The sequence below is a fragment of the Hibiscus syriacus genome, unplaced genomic scaffold (assembly GCF_006381635.1).
Source record: "Hibiscus syriacus cultivar Baekdansim isolate YM2019G1 unplaced genomic scaffold, ASM638163v2 tig00111614_pilon, whole genome shotgun sequence".
Lineage (NCBI taxonomy): Eukaryota > Viridiplantae > Streptophyta > Magnoliopsida > Malvales > Malvaceae > Hibiscus > Hibiscus syriacus.
In genome coordinates, this window is record NW_024063134.1 from 345792 (window position 1) to 368550 (window position 22759).

Sequence of the window (22759 nt, forward strand, 5' to 3'; positions counted from 1 at the left end):
TATATATATATATATATATAATATAATGTATTATTTATATTATGAATTATTAGATTTTGTATTTCGAACTTTTAAATTTTATATTCGGATGTTAGAATACGTAATTCTAAGTTTCGAACATTTAAATTTATGTATATTTTTTTAAATTAATAATTTGAAAATAAAAAAATCGGGTACCAGGTACCCGCAACATCCGGGTCGGAACACGGGCCTAGAAATCACCGACCCGGATGTTCCGGATACCCGGATTTGCACACCCCTATACGTTATTTATTTTTGTTGTCCCATTTCACCCGTGGTATTAAGCGGGAAAAACAGACCAATATTAACACATTTTTAAGAACCCGAGATGTAATAATCACGAAAAAGCAAAACCAATGCATAAAAGGAGATGTTGATAGCAACCAAATACCATGAATCCATCACATGATAGGTTATGATGATAAAATATTTTACCAAATTTGACCACCGCATCTTATTCAAGAGATATTTATATATTTGGATTTGTGAAAGCCGGCAAGAAATCGGATAACAGAATTTTAAAAAAAAAAAAAAAAAAAAAAAAAAAAAAAAAAACCTCTCCCATAAGACACTAAAAGAGGGAGGAAAAAACTCACCAAGTTGCAATATCCTTGTGAAGAATCAAAAAATTTAGATCTGCCCTTCTTTGCTAACCCGATCTTTGCTTCCACCAGCCCCGCACAGCGCACTGGGATTTAACTGTATAAGCCTAAGGGCAGTGGGTGGGTGTGCGTGTGCCGGCTGTTAAAATCAAGTTTTGTTAAAGTGCATATTGAACAAATCTTCGAGTTTGGTCCTCTTTGTTTTCAAGATAGCAAACCAGCTAGTAGTGCAGCGGGATCGCTTGACAGTATTTGGGGGGTCGGAGGAGCTGCAGGAGGTGCTGGAGTAACTGTAGTAATGCTAACCAGTTGTTCTTTGATGAATTCTTTCAACCTGTAGGTAAAAAATGTAATAAAATTCTGCCAATCCAATCTTAACTTCTTTGGATAATATGTAGCTACGTACTCGAATGTTAATGTAGGATCGCCTGAAGCAAGTGTCATACGCAACTGAGTTCTGTCCGCTGGATCTGTTTCAATTCTGACCTGAATATTACAGAAGAAACAGCTTGTAAGCAGGCACCAACGTTCCACAGATTCTAATGCACTACAAGCTCATGAATAATTTGCATAGCTGCAAGTTGTAAGACCAAGGCTCAGTTTCTTTATATATAATTCAATTATAACAACTGGCTAAGATTAACAAGCGGGTAATTTCGAAACAAATCTAGTACAATAAAACAGACGCACATAGCTTGAACAGAACATATTTCCTACCAAGCAGAGCATGCCATGTGTTTTCTCCGAGCAGAAGATTGTGCTGGCAACTAGATTATTAGGATTTGGATCCTGGAACAGAAAATCGAACAGTGAACAATGCCATATATAAATGGGCAGAAGACATTACTCAAGTGAAAGGACTTACAAGCCCTTGAGAAATCATTAGTCCAAAACTGTGGAGTAGATTTTCCATTTCCGTAAGAGCCATTGGTCTTAAACCTCTAACCTGCCCAAATTTGGAGCAAAATGACTACAGATCAGACAGCGAGTGCAGCAAAGAGAATAAACTGGAGTATAAATGACGATATCAAATAGAATGCACAGAACAAGAATCATTATATACAACAGATGTTACATTATTATACAATAGGTATGGGATAAAAAAGGTCTACATACAACTTCCTGAAGCTTCAATGGTGGTCCTGCAAGTGATCTCCATTGGGGGAAAAACTCCTCAGTAGAAACCGATATGGGCTGAAGAAACTTATTCAGCAAAGCAGGAAGATGAAGTTTGATGTTAACCTGTAAAAGGCAATGGCATAGTAAACAAACCAGCTCCTGGTGATTTAGCAGTTAATAATCTATCAGTTATCTACAAGTACCTTATTGGTTCCGAACTTGTAGGAAAAGTCAAGAACAGCTACATCCCTGCTTGGCTGAAGATTTACAACCTCAAGTGGGAATTGCACCTACAGAAACCATGAAAAGGAAGCAGAATAAACATGATGAAACAAAAGAAATTGAAGGACCAGATGACAAAAATTCATCAATAAGCATCAACATGTAACTAGTTACAAGCAAAATGAGTCTTTTCACCTGTGCTCGAGGAGGTATGGTGTCAGGCACTGATGAAAGCTCCATCTTCAAATGAGCAGGAGGCAATATCAAAGCCTGAACTGAAATGAGAGGAGATGTATTCTTGTTTCCTAAGAAAAGAGCAAGACGCCCATGATGAGCTCGCCACTCTGCTTTGATGCCAATCTGAAAGAATTTTTAGCGAGAACATCAGCATCAGCCTTTTCAAAGCTTCTAATGGAGTCATAAAACCAACTTGAAAAACCAAATTAGTATCCTAGAGTTTAACCTCAGGAAATAATAGAAAATAAAGGATAACAACAATATAGAATGTGAAAAGTAAGAGGTTAGTACCTGAATGTAAGGGTCTTCGTATAGAATACCGCTATCTTTGAAGCACAAAGCACGGAATCTTTCGGCAATATTTACTATCGGCTGCAGATGCAAGTAGTGACATCAACTAGTGAAACTAATAACAATACAGAACCACTTAGAATCACATGCAATTTTACAATGACCAAACTTGTAGCTTTTGTTTGGAAAGTGGCACCTGAATTGTATTTGTCTCCTCTGCTACAGGTACTATGGCTGAAGCATCTGGACCACTATCCAATCCAGGGGTTGCATTATGCTCATATTGAACAGCAGCACCAGGAGGGCCCTCAATAGCCAGTGGACCCAGAAGATCACTAAGGAGGTCTGCCGAAGGCGCTTGTGGATCTACTTTGCTTATATTTACATTTTCCTGAGAAGGAGCTCGCTCTATTGAATGATCCTGCCAAGATAATGAAGTGTATATTACTGAAAATTAGACTTAACAATAATAGCTACACAAATCTGTATATCTATAACCTATAATGTAAAGAACAGATTGAAATCCTTTTAAACTGACACAATTTTTTTATTATTGTATTTCCACTTTGCCATTTCAAATATTTATATCAACAAAATTTATCCAATTTGATAAGTAATGTTATATTTCCATTAAAAGACTTCCATTAACTGAAATATTTGATTAACAAGGTTTATCCAATCCATAAAAATTCTAATTCAATGTAATCATTACATAATGTCAAAATAAGTTTATGGTAAAATGTAAATTTCAGTTATTTGCAAACAGCATATGCAATCATATGTTTAATGTATATAATGAATTTGTAAAAAACCATAAAGAGAAAAAAGATATACATTTTCAATGAGTGTGGCAATAGCAACTAGTATATCAGAAACCTACACAACGAGAGCCACTGGGATTACAAAAGAACAAACCTCAGTATCATCCATGCTGGGTGCTTTAACCAGGCTAAGCTGGCCAACAGAAACTGGTGGTGGTGCCCTATTAGCAGGGTGTTGGTTAGTTACAACTAAAGCATTTGATGGTTGCTGTTGAGCACGCAACTTGATGGCACTTTGCTCTGCAGTGCCACCCTCAGCATCTTCAGCCTTTTTGATCAACGAAGACTGTGATTTGAGGACAATAGCATAGTTTAGTCATCATCCGAATCAAGAATATGCATATACCTCCAGCAACTCAAAACTAGAGCAGGCAGCTTCTATACAAATATTGCAAATTACACAGACCTGACGCTCAGGAAATTTAGGCATTTCAGCCAAAATATCCATTAGAGCAGCACCTTTCCGACTCAATGCAAAATATTCAACAGCTCGTTGTTGTATCTCTGCGTCAATGCAGCTCTCATATCTAAATTAACAGTTACAAAAGTGTGTTGAGCAAATCACACTAGTTTGATGACAATAAAACCAAAAATTTTAAAATTTCAAACAAATTATAGATGAAATGTTGAGCAACCAGAGAGAAAATTATGCTAAACTAAATCTCACTTGGTGAATACTGCCCAAATTTGATTTCGCAGTACTTGATCAGGTGGCTGAGTGTGTATTAAGATCTTAGCATAAGCTGATAGAAGAATAGGAATGGTAGTAGTTCTGAAATGTGATATACAATATAGTAAGACACTAAAATAATAAAGAATAAGTATTTATGAAACATGGAGAATTAGTGATAAAAGGCTCTTACCTTACTGTAGGAAGCTTCTCATGTATGATGCTAAAGATTTCTTTTGGAGTACACCCAGGTCGTCTAGCCAGAAGGTGGCTGTATTCTCCAAGAATATAAGCACAGACCTGTTCGGTACAAACAAATACAAAAATAAACTTACAAATCTCTGTCCATAAAATGTACCATATACTGTCTCCATGCCTGCAAGCTCATCCTGAAACAAAGAACTATAAATTATACGAACCTTGACCATTTTTTCATGTACAGCGGGCTTGTCAAGATACTCTTTCGCTTTTGCAGCTGCATAAGTCTGGTCATAAACATGAACATTTCAGCTGAAAACCACCAAAAGAAGAATATCTTTTTTCTGTTATAATGTAGCACAATTAAATGCGTTGGACTTTCTGATCACCTGTAGGTCATCGTTGTTAGTAACAAACTGCACAACACGGAACCATATGTCATCACTAATGAAGTCTCCTGCCTTTTCAATCAACTGAAGAATCACATCTACATACCTGAAATGTTTAGGCAAACTAGTTTATACGGAATAACAACCAATCATTTGATGAAGCTACTGTACGCAAAAGAGAAGAAAACACTGAGGTAGAAAATCTTCATTATTAAGGATATGAGTTAATACCCTGCTTCCATCCAACATGCTTACCATGACAGATCAGGAGCAAACTTCTCAGCAAGAATGGCAGCTTTGAGTGACAATTCCTCAAGCATTGTGAAATCAGCTGAGCTCAGATACTGGTAAAGAGATGACAGTCAGCAACATTCTCATCTCATACCTGAGCATTTGAGTAGCTATATAGAAAATAAATTATTTGAGGAATCATTCAAAGTAATAGTTTTTCCATGTTCAAGACTTAAGCACCTGCAACAATTCTTCAACAATGTCCTTTGCGTTTGTTACATCACACATACCATAAAGCAAATCAAGAGCTCGCCTACAGATACTGGAAAATTCGCACGGGCATTAGTCAAAGAAAATGAATCTTATGAACATACAACTCAAAGCACATATAGTTCCATGTTTAGAAATTAAGGCTTTAGGTACAGATGAAGGTTTAAGTCTTGAATAAAGTTGGTAACTTGTCATTTTAACTGGTCAGATTTGAAACTCATAACAAGAAAACTATATAAGGTGATTTTCGAGCAAGGAACACTTGGCATGTCTTAGATGACGCCAACTGAAGTTACATATATTTGAGCCTGTATACAAATAATTCACAGAAGAGAATCATAGCAATAACAATTTAAGTGCAATAAATACTCAAAAAATTGCAAAATAAGAAACTCAACCTGATATCAGGATCCTTCAATGATGTGATAATTTGTGCCTGATGTCTTTTTATAATCTCTTGCACATCAGTAACTATTAGCATCCTAGCCATATTTTCCTGCAACCAAGCATTTAAAATCTATAAGTAAATCACAGGTTAAATATAACCACCCCGATCTGGCACATGCAAACGTATTTTATAGTCTGCTAGCAAGATCATTCAAGGAGAACTAAGTAACTATGTTTCCATAACTTACCAAACCAAGATATCTAATATTTGGTTCACGAACAGCAATGAATTTCCCAAGAAGGGCAACACACTGAGACAACATCTCCTTTTCAGCATCAAGATGCATGACCTGTAATAAGGAGAGCAAATGTACAACACAACTCAAGAAAGAAGTCCTTGAACATGATTAGTAAAGAAGAATAGTGAGTTGGATATTAAGTTATTTAATTTAAATGATTTACACGCATAGAGGAATCAAAAGAGGGGTAAACTATTAGCTAGAAATAAGTTAAAGAGGCAAGAAAGCAGATAAGTTACTCCTGAAACCACTATGCTTTTCTTTCCTCATGTGCATGTACAGAGTAAGGTTGTCATCATCCATATACTTCTATTTCATATTTACACCAGGGCAGGAAAGAACACATGAAAGTAAAAAGGCGCATAATATTTCTTTTCATGGGATAGAAGACATTTTTTTTTTGATAAAATGGGATAGAAGACATGAGACCCACCTATAATACTTATTTTGATTAATTTCAGCAAGATTTTCATACTAGTGTCTATTTGAGCTTGACAGACTCGATCTTTCTAAAACCACTTAATGCCAAAAAAATGTCTTTTATAATAAATTTCACATGCTACAGCCAAAATTCAGAAGTAAACTCACAAGAGCAAGGGCTTCAAATAGGACAGCATGTGATGCATTATTCTTGTTAACATTTTTCACAACATCTGTTCCCATTAATATATGTTGTAGGACCTGAAATCAGCCATTCAAGTTCCATTAATATCAAAATAACCTTAACAGAAAACAAAAACTATACAGGAAAGTTTAAACCTCAAATAATGTCCTTCTCGAATTTGGATCTTCAATGGTAGGAAAATACTGAAGAGCCCTCATTGTCTTAACCTATTATAACAGAACGATAACACCAAATTAAAATCTACCAAATATGAGTCAATGACAATTACTGATAAAAAAAATCATCAACTCTAACATAGAGATAGGAAAAACAAGGGAAAGAATAGGACACAATTACCATATAATCAAGTGCAAACATATCCAAGAGAACAAGATTCGCTTGAAACAAACTTATATACACAAATTAGACCAGGCGCATGACTTATTTCTGATCTAAGCATTAAATTCATAGGAGTTATAAAAATGAAGTAGGGCAAACCTGCAACCAGGGAGATGGGATACCATAATAAGTATATTCCTGTGGAACATCTTGGTTCCTTGCAAGGCGTTCCAATATTTTTACACACTTTGGAAGGCAAGTCCAATAAGCTTCATGATTATTTGAGACCAAAGAAACAAGAAGGCTCATAGAAGCTGTCAAAACACCAAGATCACGCTCATCTAAAAGCTGAGCCATCCGATCCGCCCTAAAACATAGGGCAAGAAAACTAATTCAGCAGAAGCACATCTTAATATCATAAAACAGTCAATTGGGATAAACTTGTTAACATTCTAGCATACCAGCCATCAACATTGACAACATCGGGACTTTTCCTAAACAATCGCAGTAAACATAATGCAGCTTTTTTCCGTACAAGTGGTCTGCAGCTGCTAGACAGCTGAAACATAGATTCAGCAAGTGTAAAATAATTTTCTAAAAGAAGAAGTATAATGTAACAAGTTTCTGGTTGATCTTACAATTAACTTTTGAACATCAGGTGCCAAAGACTCAGCAAATTCTCTCCCACCAATATTCCCAACCTACAAAGTTAATTCAAGAAAAAAAGGTAGATGTAAGATCACAACAACAACAATATCAAAAACCTGAACAAAAGCAATATGGAAATCATCCCAACAAAAGGTAACAAAAGAGTAACCAGAACATCAATAACTAAAAACTTTACAGACTATAAAGCAACATCCAAGGCCAAAGCAATAGAACACTGAGTTCCTTAGTGGCACTTGATTAACAACAAAATCAAAGTAATATAACAACCTGTTTCAGATCCACAAATAATGAGCTACGATATAAATCATAAAGTGATGAATAATATTTGGGTAAGTGAAAACAAACTCCTCTTGAGAAAAGAGAAAAAGAAAGTTCTCAATCACGTGTCTTAGACAAATCATACTTTCCGTATGCATCTCTATTATGTAAGCTTGGTGTTCGATGTTGTAAATTACAAACACTTCCATCCCATTCTAATTACATTAATGATGTCTAGAACCTCAAACAGTTTCTTATCCCTACCAAGGTTAATGCCAGGCACTGAGAAGTCTCATTTCGACCAATTATATCATTGCGTACAGTGTTGATGGCTAGTCTCAGAAAATCATGATTTTCATTGAGCAAACATGATGTCACAATGTATCCCACCTGAAGCCAATTATAGAGCAAAAGTTAAGAAAACCATAGGGAAAAATAATTAGAAGAGAAAATGTTAACATGCATATTATAACATCAACCATTTAGAGCATGATAATATATCCTTATTACAATAAACCCAATAAGCTACATTATTTGAAAAGGTTACATGAATATTCATATATTATCCAGGCTTCAAAAATACAAAGTTAAATTGATATCGTGAGCCCCATTCAAATACTCATAAGGATCAGTATTCTACAAAATGATTATGATCTATAGTGCTTACAAAGTACCAATCACTTGCCAGCTTTACTGTTGCAGAAAACTCGTTACATGTAACAATAACTGATATGAATATAAAGAATAGAGATTTCGTGGTAGTGCAGATTCTAACTACTGAAACGTAGCTGAGATCTTGCAACAAGTTATATTGTTTATACATTCAAGTTTTGTTGGCCCCCTCTCCCCCTTTCTTTCTCAAAGGGAAACGATGAAATGATAAAAAAAAAAACTTTCGGCTTTGGTTTACAACTATTCTCGTTTACTGTTCTTTCGAGCTCTTAAATAAGGATGTCACTTCTAGGGCATAGGTCCACCAGGTTTCTCACCATTTAATGTCTCGTGGATATGACACTAATCAAATTAAAGAGATAACAAAAATGGATCTGACCTGCTTTTCTGGATACTTTGGTGCAGATATCAAGGAAACAGCTTCCATATGACCAAAATCGACGTCATAACCCAGCATGTAAATGTAAAGCATTTTCCAAACATATTTCTTCTTAGCATATGGTGTCAATCCCTGTCAGAAGAACATAAGCTTTCAATAACAAACTGCTTGCTCATCTTGGAAAGGCACTAAAAAACCATCATTAACAAAGCACTAAATCGTTCCATGAAAAAGTTTCTAGAGGGAATGATCAGTGTTTGGAAAATTTAGGCTCTAACATTTAAACTTCACATGAAAAAATGGGCTAAACTCCTCCATAATAAATTGACTATGAAAGCAGGGGAAAAAAGAAAAGAAACTTCATGTAGAAACAAGGTTACTTTCTTGGAGATGGAGACCCCACCAAGATTCACCCAAAAACAATTAATATATAAATATTCAGATTCCAGTAAAAAAATGTAGAACATAACATTCTAGAATGTAGGAAACAGGAGCAAATACTCAATTGAGAAAGAAAAAAAAAGAAAAAGTAAATTCAATCGAGGAAGAATCTTTATAAAGTTGAAGGTGTTATAGATAAAGAAAAACTTCAGGTGTTGAGCAATTGTCTAGTGGGGTGGTGCAAGGACTTTGTCAAAATTGGTCATCTCGCTAGACAAATGCAAGCGAAGGGCCTCACTGGGTTCACCTTAATGAGAGCTGCTGGTAATGCGATTTTAATGATTTTCGAAGACAATGCTTCATTGAGAAGTGTGGAGAACGATAAATCAAAGATTCTCGCAGAGTGGTTCTCCATAGTCAAAACTTGGTCAGAAAGTTTGGTAATGGAGTGTCGCCGAGTATGGTTAGTTTGCGAGGGTGTTCCTTTTCACGCATGGAATTGGGATACTTTCAAGAACATTTCTGAGAAGTGGGGTTTATTACTAGCTATCGACGAAAGTTGTCATTCTCCATCAACCTTTGATCGGGCAAAAATGCAAGTCCTCACAAAGGCTGATTCGAGAATTGATGCGTTGGTGGAATTGAAGGTTGGTGACAACTTCTTCAAGGTCATGGTGCATGAGATAGAGCCTTCATTCAAACCAAACTCTTGGGCTCCTGAAGAAGACGAGTCTCATTGATCTTGTCTCTTCAATTGTGGTTTTGTTTTAGTCTTTACGGTTGTAGGTGTTGCTTTTAATTTGTATCATGTTCTGTTGCGATGTTTTATTCCTACTGCTGGTGGTGTAATTAGGAGTAAGGTGATTAGACTGTGACTTTGGATGAGGTCATTTGAAGTTAAGGTCTTTGTTGTAAAGGTGTACATCACCATGTGAGGTTACTCCGTGGTGTCTTTTGTATCGGGTAATATTATCAATAAAATTTGAGGTACTCTTTTCTTCCTTCCAATGTTCGTTAACATACTTTTAGTATGTGAACGAATACGAAGGGAGTTTTTAATGAGACCTCCAACTTCTATCAAAAAAAAAAAAAGCAAATTCAATTTATGTTTCTTCTTGAGGCTTGAATTTGATTTGTATGAACCTATACAAATCAAACATGACAAACTAGTAAGATGATATGACTAAGGGAAGAAAATTTCTCAACAAGGCAAAATTTCTATGGTTTGATAGTATAAAACTTGGGAAGGGAAAAACACAAAATAGTAATACTGTAAAATTTCACAGTAATCTTACTAAAGCACAAATTAATCTTTTCAACTAACAACAACATTAAAGGAGGAAGGACGTGTTCATCAGGTTGGGAACCAAATGTATTTCCCCTCAACATAGAACAAAATTAGGGAATGCAAATGGAAAAGGCCCAGCTATGCACTTCATAAAAAGTAGCCACAAGAGGAGGTTGATGGAGATGGAGATGGAGATGGAGATGGAGAGGAGAGAAAGACGCTCTAATATCGAGCAAAAGCAAATCAAATGCAAGGACCTCTTCTATCAGAAGTAACAAGATTTATAAAATCCAAATAAAAAGAAAATTTTCAGTTTCAATATGCCATGGGATTGATAGATAGGTTCATCAACTTATGGAAACACATCTTAGAAGGATAAATCCTCACTAGCACACGCAATTTTTAAATTTTGACAAGTGTTTGGCTCATTAAACGTGGTTCTGCATGAATATACATCTGCCTGACCTTCACATCCAAGCTGGTGAGAACTGACTCTTTAGGAAGAGACTAAGACCTCATTAAGCTGTGAGGAAACTTATTAAATGAAACCTAGTTGCTTGTAACCATATATAACTTAGGCTTCTAATAATTGCAATATGCTTATTAAGAGTTCTCTACTTCATCATGTAATGCCCTTAACATGAGTTCAAATTGTAAACAGTTTCTCAGGATTGGCAAGCAAAATACTGTCTAATACACTATATGGATTTAGAATTCTTAAGATGTATGACCCAATCCTACTGCAAATCTGCATAAAATACGATTAACACATAGGTTTAGTCAGCAGAAAAATGGAAGTGCTTATGAAGATCGCAAATCCTCACCCTGCTACTACTGTTATGAATCAATGAGACATCCTTTTCCTAGAAAACATATACGCAATTTATTTGCAGTAGGTTGCTGTAAATAATCTACCGGCATTGAGAAAATCAAAACACTTATAGCGCTTACAAACGGATAGACTTCACAGCTTAACTAAGTTCACGTTTTTCTCTCGAACGAAATAAAAAATAACGAAGGAGCACATAAAACTTAAAAAGTAAGTCCGATCATTTCCAAACACGGAATTTAAATAGAGAGGGAAAAAAGAAGCTTTGACACCCTAACCTTTTCTTTTTTGAATCGATTACGGATGTTGCCGAGCTCTTTATCGACGCGTAAGCGTTCTAGCTCTTTGTTCTGGCAATTCCGAACGTCGCTGATGAAAATTGCGAGCCCTCTCATCCCGTGCATTGCCATTCCGGTTTACTGATCAGATACACTTCTTCTTCCTTTGGGATCTACCTCTCAATTTTCCAGATCTTTCTCTCTCTGTTTTCTCTTTCAAGGGCAACGGAGAAATCGTCCCGGCATCTCAAATTTGCAATGGAGACATAAATGAGCTGTAAAAAGAAACGAAAATAGAAATATCAATTTTGGAAATTAAAAGAAAACCGATAATATATACTTTTGTCTTTTCTGTTCTAAAACGAGCAACAAAATTTGGAAAAAAAACCTGGAGATAAAATTGTTTCTTAGTCGGATCGGTTTTTGATTTGAATTTTCATCTGATATATATATCCATGTTTCAATCGGGTTGAGCTTGGGCCGCTCAAATTTTATTTTTATTTTTATATTTTTTTTACCTGCATTTACATTTTATTAGTTCTAATAATATTAAGAAATATTAATTCTAAACTTTTATCAATCATCCAAACCAATATTGAAACTTGAAACTTATGATAATTTCAAAAAGACTTAATTCTATCATCTCTTCATATACATGTTGATTACAAGTTAATATTTATTCATATTGTTTTTAATCATCGATGACGAATACATTATACTGATACAGTTGTTTGAATCCAAAATCTATAAAAATAACAATAAATACTTCATTTAACTACTAGATTCGTTAGATGGATTATCTACCTATACCTACCTATTAATGGTTTATTGTTAAATTCATCTTCGTTGGTACCAACTTTCAACTCGGCCACGTTTACAACATTCTTTTCCACCAAAACTCATCTTAAAAGAGTCAAGAGAGCTGATTATGGCCTTTTGTCTCCTTTTCCATCTGTAGTATACATTGGTGTGAATCGTCTATTTGGGTGAGAGTTAAAAGCTAGTCGTTTTCGAGAACCTTGCTATCTCCCTGTGTAACTGCTATGTCTTGGTTAAAGTTGGCAGCTGAAACAAACAACACAGCGCTGATTAATAAAAATGTTAAAAAAATGTTTAAATATACCAACAACGAGTTGGTATGAAGTGAATCACTAAATTTCTTGATTAAAATTAGTGATTCGATCCCAGACATGCTATCATCTACGTTCCATCCATTCATAGTGGTACATATCGAAGTACCAAATGATGCATTAAACCTATATCAAAGGTGGTACATATCAAGTATCAAAAAATAATAGTAACAATCAATTAGTGTAGTGAAATGAGACACTAGATCCCTTAAATAAGATTAGAGATTTCAAATCATGACGATTGTGAATAGAATAAACTGGATTAGAAGGATCACCCCTACTTTTGTAGTATCCGATCTAGATTAATCTATCTATAGATCTAAATCCGATCGGATTTAAATGGTTATAAAAAAAGTAACAGTTGTAACAAAAACAATATCAAGTAGCATTTCCAATCAAATGCATCTCCAAAAGAACAATTTGATAGTACAAGTTTTAAGCACAATTTCTATTAAGGAATAGTCTAAATCTACATGGAAAGGGGAAAGAATTACATCCATTCACCATGAGAGCCTTTGCCTGCAACATGTACCCTGAAAATGGGGTGCATGAGCGAATTTCTTCTTACAAAACTGGAGTCAACCCCTAAAGAAACCGTCCCCAACCCAAGCTGGATCACTTCAAAACGGTATCGTATAAATGTCTTATGAACGAGGAAAAGCAGCCGTTTGGCAAAGTAATACGAGGAAGAAAGAATTTCATGAGAAATCAATGGAAAACAAATTCAGAAGGTTATTTCAACTTCAGGCATTTTTTTCGATGGCTTTGAAGCTCTTCCATTGATTGCAATATTCCCCACTCCAGCCTCCATGGACTCTCTGTCATCCTTCTCTTTCCTTTCCTTTTGAGATGTACTGTCATCTATGCACTGTTCATGAACTGTTGTTGAAGGTTCTAGCAGTCGAGGGCCAGCACTGATCCATGGATGGTTGAGGCATTGAGCAGCAGTGGGTCTCTTTTCAGGGGCAAAATCAAGTATTGGAATGAGGAAGTCAGCCATGTCTGTAGCATCATGCTCGCTAAAATCATACTTTTCCATAAGGACCTTATAGAGAGGCCAGAAACGTAATCGGCGAATATGCCTCAAGTCTCCATGTCTGTTGAAAAAATCCCGAGAGTAGTGTCCACTTAATGCAATCTGGCGAAAATTGTTGGACACTCAAACAGTGAGATTTACAGCTACAATACCTTGAACTACAAAGTTTACAGTGCAAAGCATTCAAATATTAACTTCATTCCCTTGAAACAAAGGGAGGATGACAAATTCATTCCTTCGTGAGGCATGTGTTGTTCATACCTTGCGTGGCATCACTCCAAAAAGCTCCATCATCAATGCCAAGTGATCCTGGAAATGAAAGATGTACGTCAAGGGGAAAAGGTGACAAGAAAATCTGCAATGGCCTACAGAACTGGACATAATTAATATTGAAAAAAAAATGAAGGGTGGGGCTCATCTCAATTTATGGTGGTCTCTCGATTTCTAAGAAATTCTTATGGTTTTCACTGTTGCAAAAATAGGAAACAAGTTGGGAGTCACATCGCTTGTAGCATACAGAAAGCTTACTCCAGACATAAAATAGAAGCAAACTTTATCTAGTGTACATCTAAAGCTAATGAAAATTTATTTCTCCTGTCCTTTTTCAAGGAGGTAAAGGTGTAAGGATTATTGGATACTTCATATGTAAACAAATGCAAATCAGAACAATCTTAAAACGAAAACAAGCATGCATCAAGCAATGCGAGTTCTTGTATTCGCTATGGTGCAAAATGTTCCACAGAAGATGCTGATATTAACTCGTATAGTACATGACCATCATACATGAGTAACCACAAGGTCCACCGTAGTTGGGACTTGGGACTAAGAGGCACACAAGACTAAGTATCCAACGAATTAAAACATAAATGCAAGAACGAAAGTAAAATGGCTTCTTCATAACTCATCTCGTTCGTAGTTTTCACCACTGTGAGGATCAAAAAGAACATCACCAGTAGCCAGTTCAAAACAAATACAAGCAAATGACCATAAGTCCGCTGAAGTTGAATACTTGGATCCAAGGATAACCTCAGGACATCTATACTGCCTGGTTTGAATATCATTTGTAAATAGTTTATATGTCCAGCAAGCATTGCCAAAATCAACCAGTTTCCATTTAAGATCAGCTTCAGCCAACAGTCTTTTCCTTGTTGCACGGCTCCCCCTTTTATGGCTCTCCTTTCCTCGGTTACCATTGTTGATTCCATCACTCCTTGCATCGTCTTTAGCCACAGAACTTTTTGGTTGTCCTTCACCACAAGCTTCATTTGATTTCACGTCAGCATCGGTGCCTTCTGTACAACCAGTCTCGTAATCTGTCTCAGTTTCCTCCAAAGGTTCCTGTCCTGCACCATCTCGAGCTGCCTTCTTAGCCTTCTTACGAATCTTCTTTTTCTGATTCCTTATCAAATCTCCATTCGAACTCTTCATTTCTTTTGAAGTGACAGTCTCCACGACAACCTTATCCTTCCTAGAAGGAAGGATGAGAAATGCACCAGATTTCCTAGGATCTTTCGATGGATCAATCATTGACAACAGCAACACATTCTCTGGCTTCAAATCAGTGTGAATGATTGAAAGTTCACGGTGTAAGTAATCGAGACCCATCAAAATATGACGGCAAATCTCTTTAACCATGTGAAGTGGAACCCCCCGATAATCACTGTATTTAATAAGGGTCAAAAGGTTATCCCCCAAGTACTCAAAAACCATACACATATGGTTCCCATTAGACACTGAATGCTTAAAATGATCCAAGAGCTTCACGACACACTTTTTATTGTCCGGATCTCCCTCAGCGATCTGTTTGAGGATCTTTATCTCGTCCATTGCTGCCTCAGTGTAATGCTGAGCACTCTTTTGAATCTTCAAAGCTACATAACGCTACAAACAATAAATTCTCATCCAGTTAACGAGTCGAACAATGGAAATCAAAAGGCAATGGCTGATCCAGTTTTACATTACGATGAAATTAAAGGAACAAAGAAGCTTATAACCTAAACAAGTAACAAAACCATATATAATCAGCAGCAAGAATCATAATGGAAATGTCTGAACTAGAGAACTATATGTAAAAAAAGATAAAATTATCTCTCATGGGAAAATGAAGGGCATCTGAATCTCAATTACAAGGAGGCAAATCTTGGACTCTTCACAACATTAGCTGCAGAAATAAGACCCTTCAATTAACCAAGAGCAATGCCCATTCCAGCATCTTTTACAATGACATCTTTCAATGTTCTCATACACACCCAAATAAGATATTCCATAAGAAAATTCAAAAGTATCCCATTTTCCCCTAAAATAACAATTCACCTTACTAACGATTAACCAACTTTCCATAAAAAAGGATAAAAACTTTTACCATAAGAAAGAAGGGACAAAGAGAGCTGAAAAGTAATAAAGAGAAGAGGGAAAATACCGATCTTTGAGTATCCCAAGCGAGCCAAACGGTGGAGAAATGACCCCAACCAAGCTTGCTCTGAATCACATAGCAACCATTCTTGAAAGTGTCACCGATACGCACCGTATGGTACCCTCCCCTTCTGTGATCTTTAGTCCCTTCATCTTCCGATGAGTAATCACTGGCTTCACTTCGATCTCCATTCTTATCCTCAGCCATCTCCAAAACAAATTGGGTATTGAAATCTAAAGGTTCCGATTAAATTCAAATGAGCTACCAGAAGGCTGAAGAGATTGAGTTCATGAGGGGAGAGAAATGATTAGAAGAAATTAGGGTTTCCGGGGAAATTTGCAGGTAAAAAAACATAAAAGGAGACCCTCCCAGAAGGTTGTGATGGCACTTGTAAGCTTTGGGGACTTGTGGGGAAGTGTTCTTGTGGTTTCAGCTTCACGCGCTACGACTTGCGTCTTTTCTTTAGATTTAAGTGAGGAGGTTGAGTTTGTCCTAAATATTTATGTACCATACCATCTTGGGTCCCACGCTTTGCCTTGTTGGCAAAGTCATCCTCCATGCATTCTTTTGTTAATTTTTTAACCATCTAACTATGTTATTTTTCTATTTTAATACTTAATTTTTTATTTAAATAATATTTCATCTCAATTATTTAAAAAATGACACATAATAAATTTTACAATAAATCTAAATTTTATCATTTTTCTGACGATAATTCATTATAATTCATTGTTAATCTCTCTCATCTTTTTAATTTTATAATAACTTTTTTTCGACAAGTAAAACTTACATAGATATAATATTATATTCATCTATTTTTCTTAATTATTAACACACATACATATTGTATATACGTAATTGCTCGAACTTAAAATCACTAAAGGCAACAACATTCTTTTTAATCATTAAGACCGTTTTCATGAATTCAATATAATTATTTCCTCCCTACTTTTATTTATATTATGGTAGTCATCTTTATGATTTTGCATGTTGTATAGCAAAGAAGGGTGGAGAGACCTCCAAAACTAAAAGAAAGGAGAAGCCTGTAGAAGACTAAGCTAGAAAGTTTGTTTGTGTTTTGAGACTTAAGGTAACACATTTTATACTTTGAAGTGTTTTATGCATATCTTGAATGTGGTTTTTTGAGTGTTGAATGTATGGATATTGGTTGTTTTGAGTGTAAATATGTTTGGATAATATTAATGAAATTCGAATTTTAGTTTGGTGAAATCTTTCTAAAAGAAAAGTTATTCAAAAATTTAAAATTTAACAAAAACTCTTATAAAAATAATTAGGAAGTGATCAATGAATCTTTGTAACCGGACTTCAATCTAATTTTGTTTGGAATAAATCCCAACTAATTCCTATATGTATTTTAAAAAAAATGATTTTCGAACGATGAAAGGTCAGAAAATCTAGACACCATAATTATCATAAAACAGTTCTAACAGCGACTTAGAAAAATTCACAAGAAAAATTAAAAAGTGAGCCTTATATTTCTATATACAAAAGTATAGATTCTTCTAAAACAAACAATTCTCTATCTCGACCAACTAGTTCAATCAGGTGCAAGGCCTAAACAACATTAGGACTCTCTTTCGTAAGGCATGTGATATCAAACATATCGACCAAGGCCAATATGTGTTCAGGTCTATGAACACATGCAACAACTCGTAGCTCAGAAAGTGCATTATGTTTCTTTGCTGATAGCATGCGTATTTTCTTAAAACAAGGTCGTAGAGATACTTCACCAGGATTGGGGTTATAGTTGCATTTACTAGAATGGAAAGTGTCAACACACTAAAAGTTGCATCTGACAAAACCTGGGGGAAGCAATGAAAAGAAGATTAGTGTTTTGTTAAGAAAAATACCGAATAGAGACACATGGATTCAACTGAGATCGATGTTGATTCAGATTACCTTACTGTCTTTGAAACTAGATAAATATGAGAGCTCCACGATGCCTTTGGTGCTCATAATGAGAGCCAATGCCATGGAGTCTCTCAATGGAATCCTGCTCCAACAATAAGCTACGAAACATGATGTGAATTTGGCAAGGATTGTGGCAATAACAAAAACGCATTTAAATTTGACTGCAGACGGATCAGCCAACATCTTCTCTGGATGAACTCTCGTTGTAGATGTGGTTACGTAGATTACTAGAAAGATACCATTGGCTAAACAGTAAACTTTTCTACAATGGTAGATCCTAGTGGCAGTCCATCAGGGACAGCTACACCAACGAGGAAAGCCCCGGGTAAAGGACTATGCTCGAGCCAATTGGAGAACATACCAGATGCTAAAGCTAACATCACGATGATCATAATGTACACTTCCTCGATAGGTTTGCCTTCGGGTGTTGTTCTAATTACCCAAAACATCCATGGACGAACCACAAGAAAAAGAACTAAAAAAGATGGTAGCTCCTGCCCGCTCCACAACCAACGACGGTGACACAGCCAACATCGTGCCAAAGAAAAGAATTCATATAGAACTAATTTGCTCAAGTCACTTACGGCTGCCGCTGATAGGCCAGTCGTCCCAGCTCTCAATTTATGATCTTGAGCTCGTCGAGAAGCCATGCGATGACTGAAATATATGTCACGGATTCAGTGATTGTCCCCACAAAATGTTCCAATTCTATTCTTCCTTCACTTTGATTAGGCATTCTGTAGGCCTCTTGAACAATTATACTAACCACAAGATGACATAAAAGAGAGACAATGCCAATCACTATGGCTTTCTGTGTTGTCGTGAACGCCAACCTCGCGTCCATTTTCACTCCCATCAAAAACAAAAATATGGCGAAACCAAGCCCTGCTGCAGTATCCAGGGCTTCTAATACTAATTCATTTTGAATAAATATGTTCCGGAAACCTTCTATTTGCCCCAGCACTGCAGGCCCCATGATCATGCCAGCCTAGTCAAAAAAAGGTAAACGAAAGATATTAGTCACAAATCAAGGTAGGCTTTCTCTTTCTTGCCATGCAGGGAAACTCAAGATATTTACAAAGAGAAAGAGAGAAACAAAGGTGTAGGTAATTAATTAACATACAAACATTTGTGAGGCAAACATGGTGATGCCAAGAGGCTTGAGGATGGCATAAACAAGATGAGTGACCACGAAAATCAAGAGCACCTGTAACTCGAGAAGCGGTAATGAATACGCGAGAATCACCGAAGGAGAAGTCAGGTTTTCCCAGGTGCCTACAGAATTGACCTTAGGAGGTAAAGGCAAGCAAACTTCGAACATCTCATTCCCATAGGGAAGAGGTGGTGCTTCAGCCATGACAATCGCTAAGATTATTGTATTAATGAAGAGAAAGTATGAGAATCGGATATAATGCTATCATCAGGCTTCAAATATAAAGTTATATACATTTTCATTGTTTTTTCTTTCTTTCTTTCTAGTTTTTATTTTATTTTCAAAATGCTAAGTATAATTTCTACCATGATTAACTAAGTTTTCCATAGTCGAAAGCTAAAGCAATGACTCGATTCTAAATTGTGAGAATCGAAAAGCATATTATACCCTCAAGGGTTACATTTTCAGTTTTCGAAAATCAAAGATCGGTAATCGATCATCCTTTTAAAATCAAAGCGATTTCATTTCAAAAAGTGCACTATGGAATTGAATTTCAATTTCGGTTAATAGTTGGGAGGAAGGATCGACCTGTGGCATATTCGACTTCCTGTGAACACACTTAGCGGCGGTCCGCTAAGGGAAACTGAAATCGGGTTAGATTATCAATTGAGACGATAGAATCCGAGTCGATTTTTCAAGAACTTAAAAACGTTGAATTAGTAAGCGATTTTCATTCACAAAAGAGTCGAGATCTAAAAATTGATTTTAGATTCTCGATTTATTTGGGAGAAAACAATTTATAGGGGTTGGACCCTATAGACTATAACCGGCATGAGCCCGGAGGTAAAATCCTATTCAATGATCTATTTGAATCGAGGCAGAAGCTTTAGCCCAAGATTGATTTAATCATATTGAATCTTCGTCTTTAATTTGATTTTTACTTTATTTTATTTATTTAATTATTTTTATCTTTAATTACTTCAATTTCTCATCAAATCCCCCTTTTATTGTCCTTTATATCACGCCTAAATCGGAATCAAGAGCAAGAAATTCATCAGTCTCTAATCCATGTAGATCGACCCTTACTCTCCCTATATTATTCTTTATTTAACTTTATTTTGAGATTAAGACTATTTTTATTTTGACATCAGAACGACACGCTGTCAGACTTAAATATCTTACTAAACTTTTAAAATTTTGGACTTTTTGGGCTACTCAAACTAAATTTAGTGTCTATATTGTATCAACTTTTCTTGTAAATTCTTTTTCCGAATAAAGGTGAACTTTTTATTTTGCATATGTGTAATAGGTATCGTTTGGGTTACACTATTCTAAAATTTTTAAACAAAACAATAAAAATTTATCTCGTATCACCTATAATAAATAAAATTTTCAGTATTTGAATTTGACATAATCTAATCTACATAATTATGTTGTTGCACAACTAGAATAGATGCCCTGCTACTAATATCTATGGATTCAAGAAGGTCTCCGATGACCCCTAGCTCAGGAAACTCGCTCCATTCTGATAAACCTATTGTTTGGACCGAATCTACACCGTAGCGTCTACCTACAATGATCAAATCATAGTCACCTGCAATCGATTGAATGATCCTCGATGATTGTTGTCCATCTTTTGAAACTTGTATTATATACTTTACGCAGCAACCATGACTATCGTCATTTTGCTTGATATCTTTCAATGTCTCAGCATCCAACATACTGTCCCAGTCTATGACATTCCGACAATTTTCATCAGGAATGAGATGGATCACGGTCAGGTTAACTCTAGGGTCACGAGCCATTCGTTTGACTAATGTTAGAGCCTCCTGATCGTCTTTACCACCTAAGAAGATAATTCCAACATTGTAGGTTGAGGCCGACGAAGTCAACAATTTCCTCCTCCAGTCGACGAGGATCCCTGCTGAGCAAGGGGCTCAGTCTAGGACGTTGCAATTCATGTTCCTTATCGAATTGTTTTCATCTTCAATAGATCCGTCAATAGATCATTTTCTATGAAATGGAAGAAGTATGAAAAATGCTTGCTTGTCAAGGGCTAGAGTGCATACATCCTCGTGAATCAATTTACTCGGAGAGATTGCTATGAATGCATTCACTGTGACTGTTTCACAGTTGTTTCTCTCATATTAATTGAAAGCAACAATGTGGTGGTAGGAACCGGTAACTCGATTTTCGTGTTTTTGGTGAGCAATAAAGACCGGAGAGTCTCGACCAACTAGTTCAATCAGGTGCAGGACGTAAACAATGTTAGGACTCTCTTTGGTAGGGCATGTGATATCAAGCACATCGACCAAGGCCGAGACATGTTCAGGTCTATGAACACATGCAACAACTCCTAGCTCAGAATCAGGTTTTAAGTGCATTATGTTTTTTTGCTGATAACTTGCATATCTTCTTGAAACAGGGTAGTAAAGGTACTTCACCAGGACTGGGATTATAGTTGCATTTACTAGAACGGCAAGTGTCAACACGCTAAAAGTTGCATCCGAAAAAACTTGAGGGAAGCAATGAAAAGAAGATTAATGTTTTGTTAATAGAAACATCGTATAGAGACACATTGATTCAACTGAGATCGATTTTGATTCTGATTACCTCACTGTCTTTGAAAGTGGAGAAATATGAGAGCTCCACAATGCCTTTGTTGCTCATAATGAGAGAAATTACCAAGGAGTCCCTCAATGGAATCTTTCTCCAACATGAAGCTACGAAACATGATGTGAATTTGGCAAGGAATGTGACAATAACAAAAACACATGTAAATTTAACTGTAGATGGATCATCCAACATCTTTTTTGGATTAACTCTCATTGTACATCTTGTTACATAGATTACTAGAAAGATAACATTGGTTAAACAATCAAACTTTTCTACCAGCGCAGATCCTAGTGGTTGTCCGTCGGGGACAACTAAACCAATGAGAAAAGCCCCGAGTAAAGGACTATGATCGAGCTCATGGGTGAACATACTAGATGCAAAAGCCAACATCAAGATGATCACGACGTACACTTCCTCGATCGGCCTACCTTCGGGTGTTGTTCTAACTACCCATAATATTCATGAACGAACCACATAAAAAAGAAGAAATAAATAAATAATCGTTGCTCCTGCAAGCCCACAACCGATGATGGTGACACAGCCCAATATCGTGCCAAAAAAAGCATTTATATAGTAATATGGTTCTCAAGTCACTCACGACCGCCGCTGATAAGGCCAGTCGTCCCAACTCTGAATTTAGGATCTTGAGCTCACCGAGCAGCCATGCGACGACTGAAAGATATGTCACGGATTCAGTGATTGTCTCAACTGCACGTTCCATTGTTATTCCTTGTTGAATAATCGGGTAAAGAAAACGAAAAGAACACAAGAATTTTAACGAGGTTCAGCAATCTGCTTACGTCCTCGATGCCCTGGGCGACGCTAGATTTTTCATTCAGTAATAAAAATCATAGGTTTTGGTTACGTCTCCTTTTATAAATAAACCCTGATACATATTTACAAAAATAACCCTGTACCGTATATTTATGAGTCATACCTAACAAATCTCCACCTTGGCGAATATCCTACCCCTTAAGAAACATTCAATGTGGGTTGGGTTACCTTACTTCTTTAACAACTCGAAA

General features: G+C 36.2%; 3 protein-coding genes and 1 pseudogene across 3 annotated transcripts; all 4 read right to left on the reverse strand.

Annotated features, from left to right (window-relative positions):
* Positions 1-566: 566 nt before the first annotated feature.
* Positions 567-11737, reverse strand: LOC120165841 (AP-2 complex subunit alpha-1-like). The gene is made up of 27 exons (XM_039175279.1): positions 11455-11737; positions 8679-8810; positions 7892-8017; positions 7339-7401; positions 7162-7259; positions 6860-7067; positions 6517-6588; positions 6346-6438; positions 5707-5808; positions 5470-5567; positions 5042-5123; positions 4826-4914; positions 4571-4676; positions 4403-4468; positions 4177-4283; positions 3981-4085; positions 3720-3840; positions 3408-3599; positions 2689-2913; positions 2493-2573; positions 2160-2324; positions 1946-2032; positions 1740-1865; positions 1489-1569; positions 1341-1412; positions 1030-1109; positions 567-957 (listed from the first exon to the last, which is right to left on the reverse strand). Exons 1-27 carry the CDS (start codon positions 11584-11586, stop codon positions 828-830), a joined length of 3039 nt encoding a protein of 1012 aa, XP_039031210.1. The 5' UTR covers positions 11587-11737; the 3' UTR covers positions 567-827.
* Positions 11738-13030: 1293 nt separating this feature from the next.
* Positions 13031-16450, reverse strand: LOC120165839 (annotated as a pseudogene).
* Positions 16451-17608: 1158 nt separating this feature from the next.
* On the reverse strand, positions 17609-19322 carry LOC120165790 (cation/H(+) antiporter 8-like). Its single transcript, XM_039175233.1, has 5 exons — positions 19089-19322; positions 18799-18953; positions 18224-18622; positions 17954-18047; positions 17609-17833 (listed from the first exon to the last, which is right to left on the reverse strand). The coding sequence occupies exons 1-5, from the start codon at positions 19320-19322 to the stop codon at positions 17609-17611; spliced, it is 1107 nt and encodes a 368-aa protein (XP_039031164.1).
* Positions 19323-20533: 1211 nt separating this feature from the next.
* On the reverse strand, positions 20534-22455 carry LOC120165791 (cation/H(+) antiporter 4-like). The gene is made up of 3 exons (XM_039175234.1): positions 22389-22455; positions 21298-21633; positions 20534-21039 (listed from the first exon to the last, which is right to left on the reverse strand). The coding sequence occupies exons 1-3, from the start codon at positions 22453-22455 to the stop codon at positions 20534-20536; spliced, it is 909 nt and encodes a 302-aa protein (XP_039031165.1).
* Positions 22456-22759: the final 304 nt, after the last annotated feature.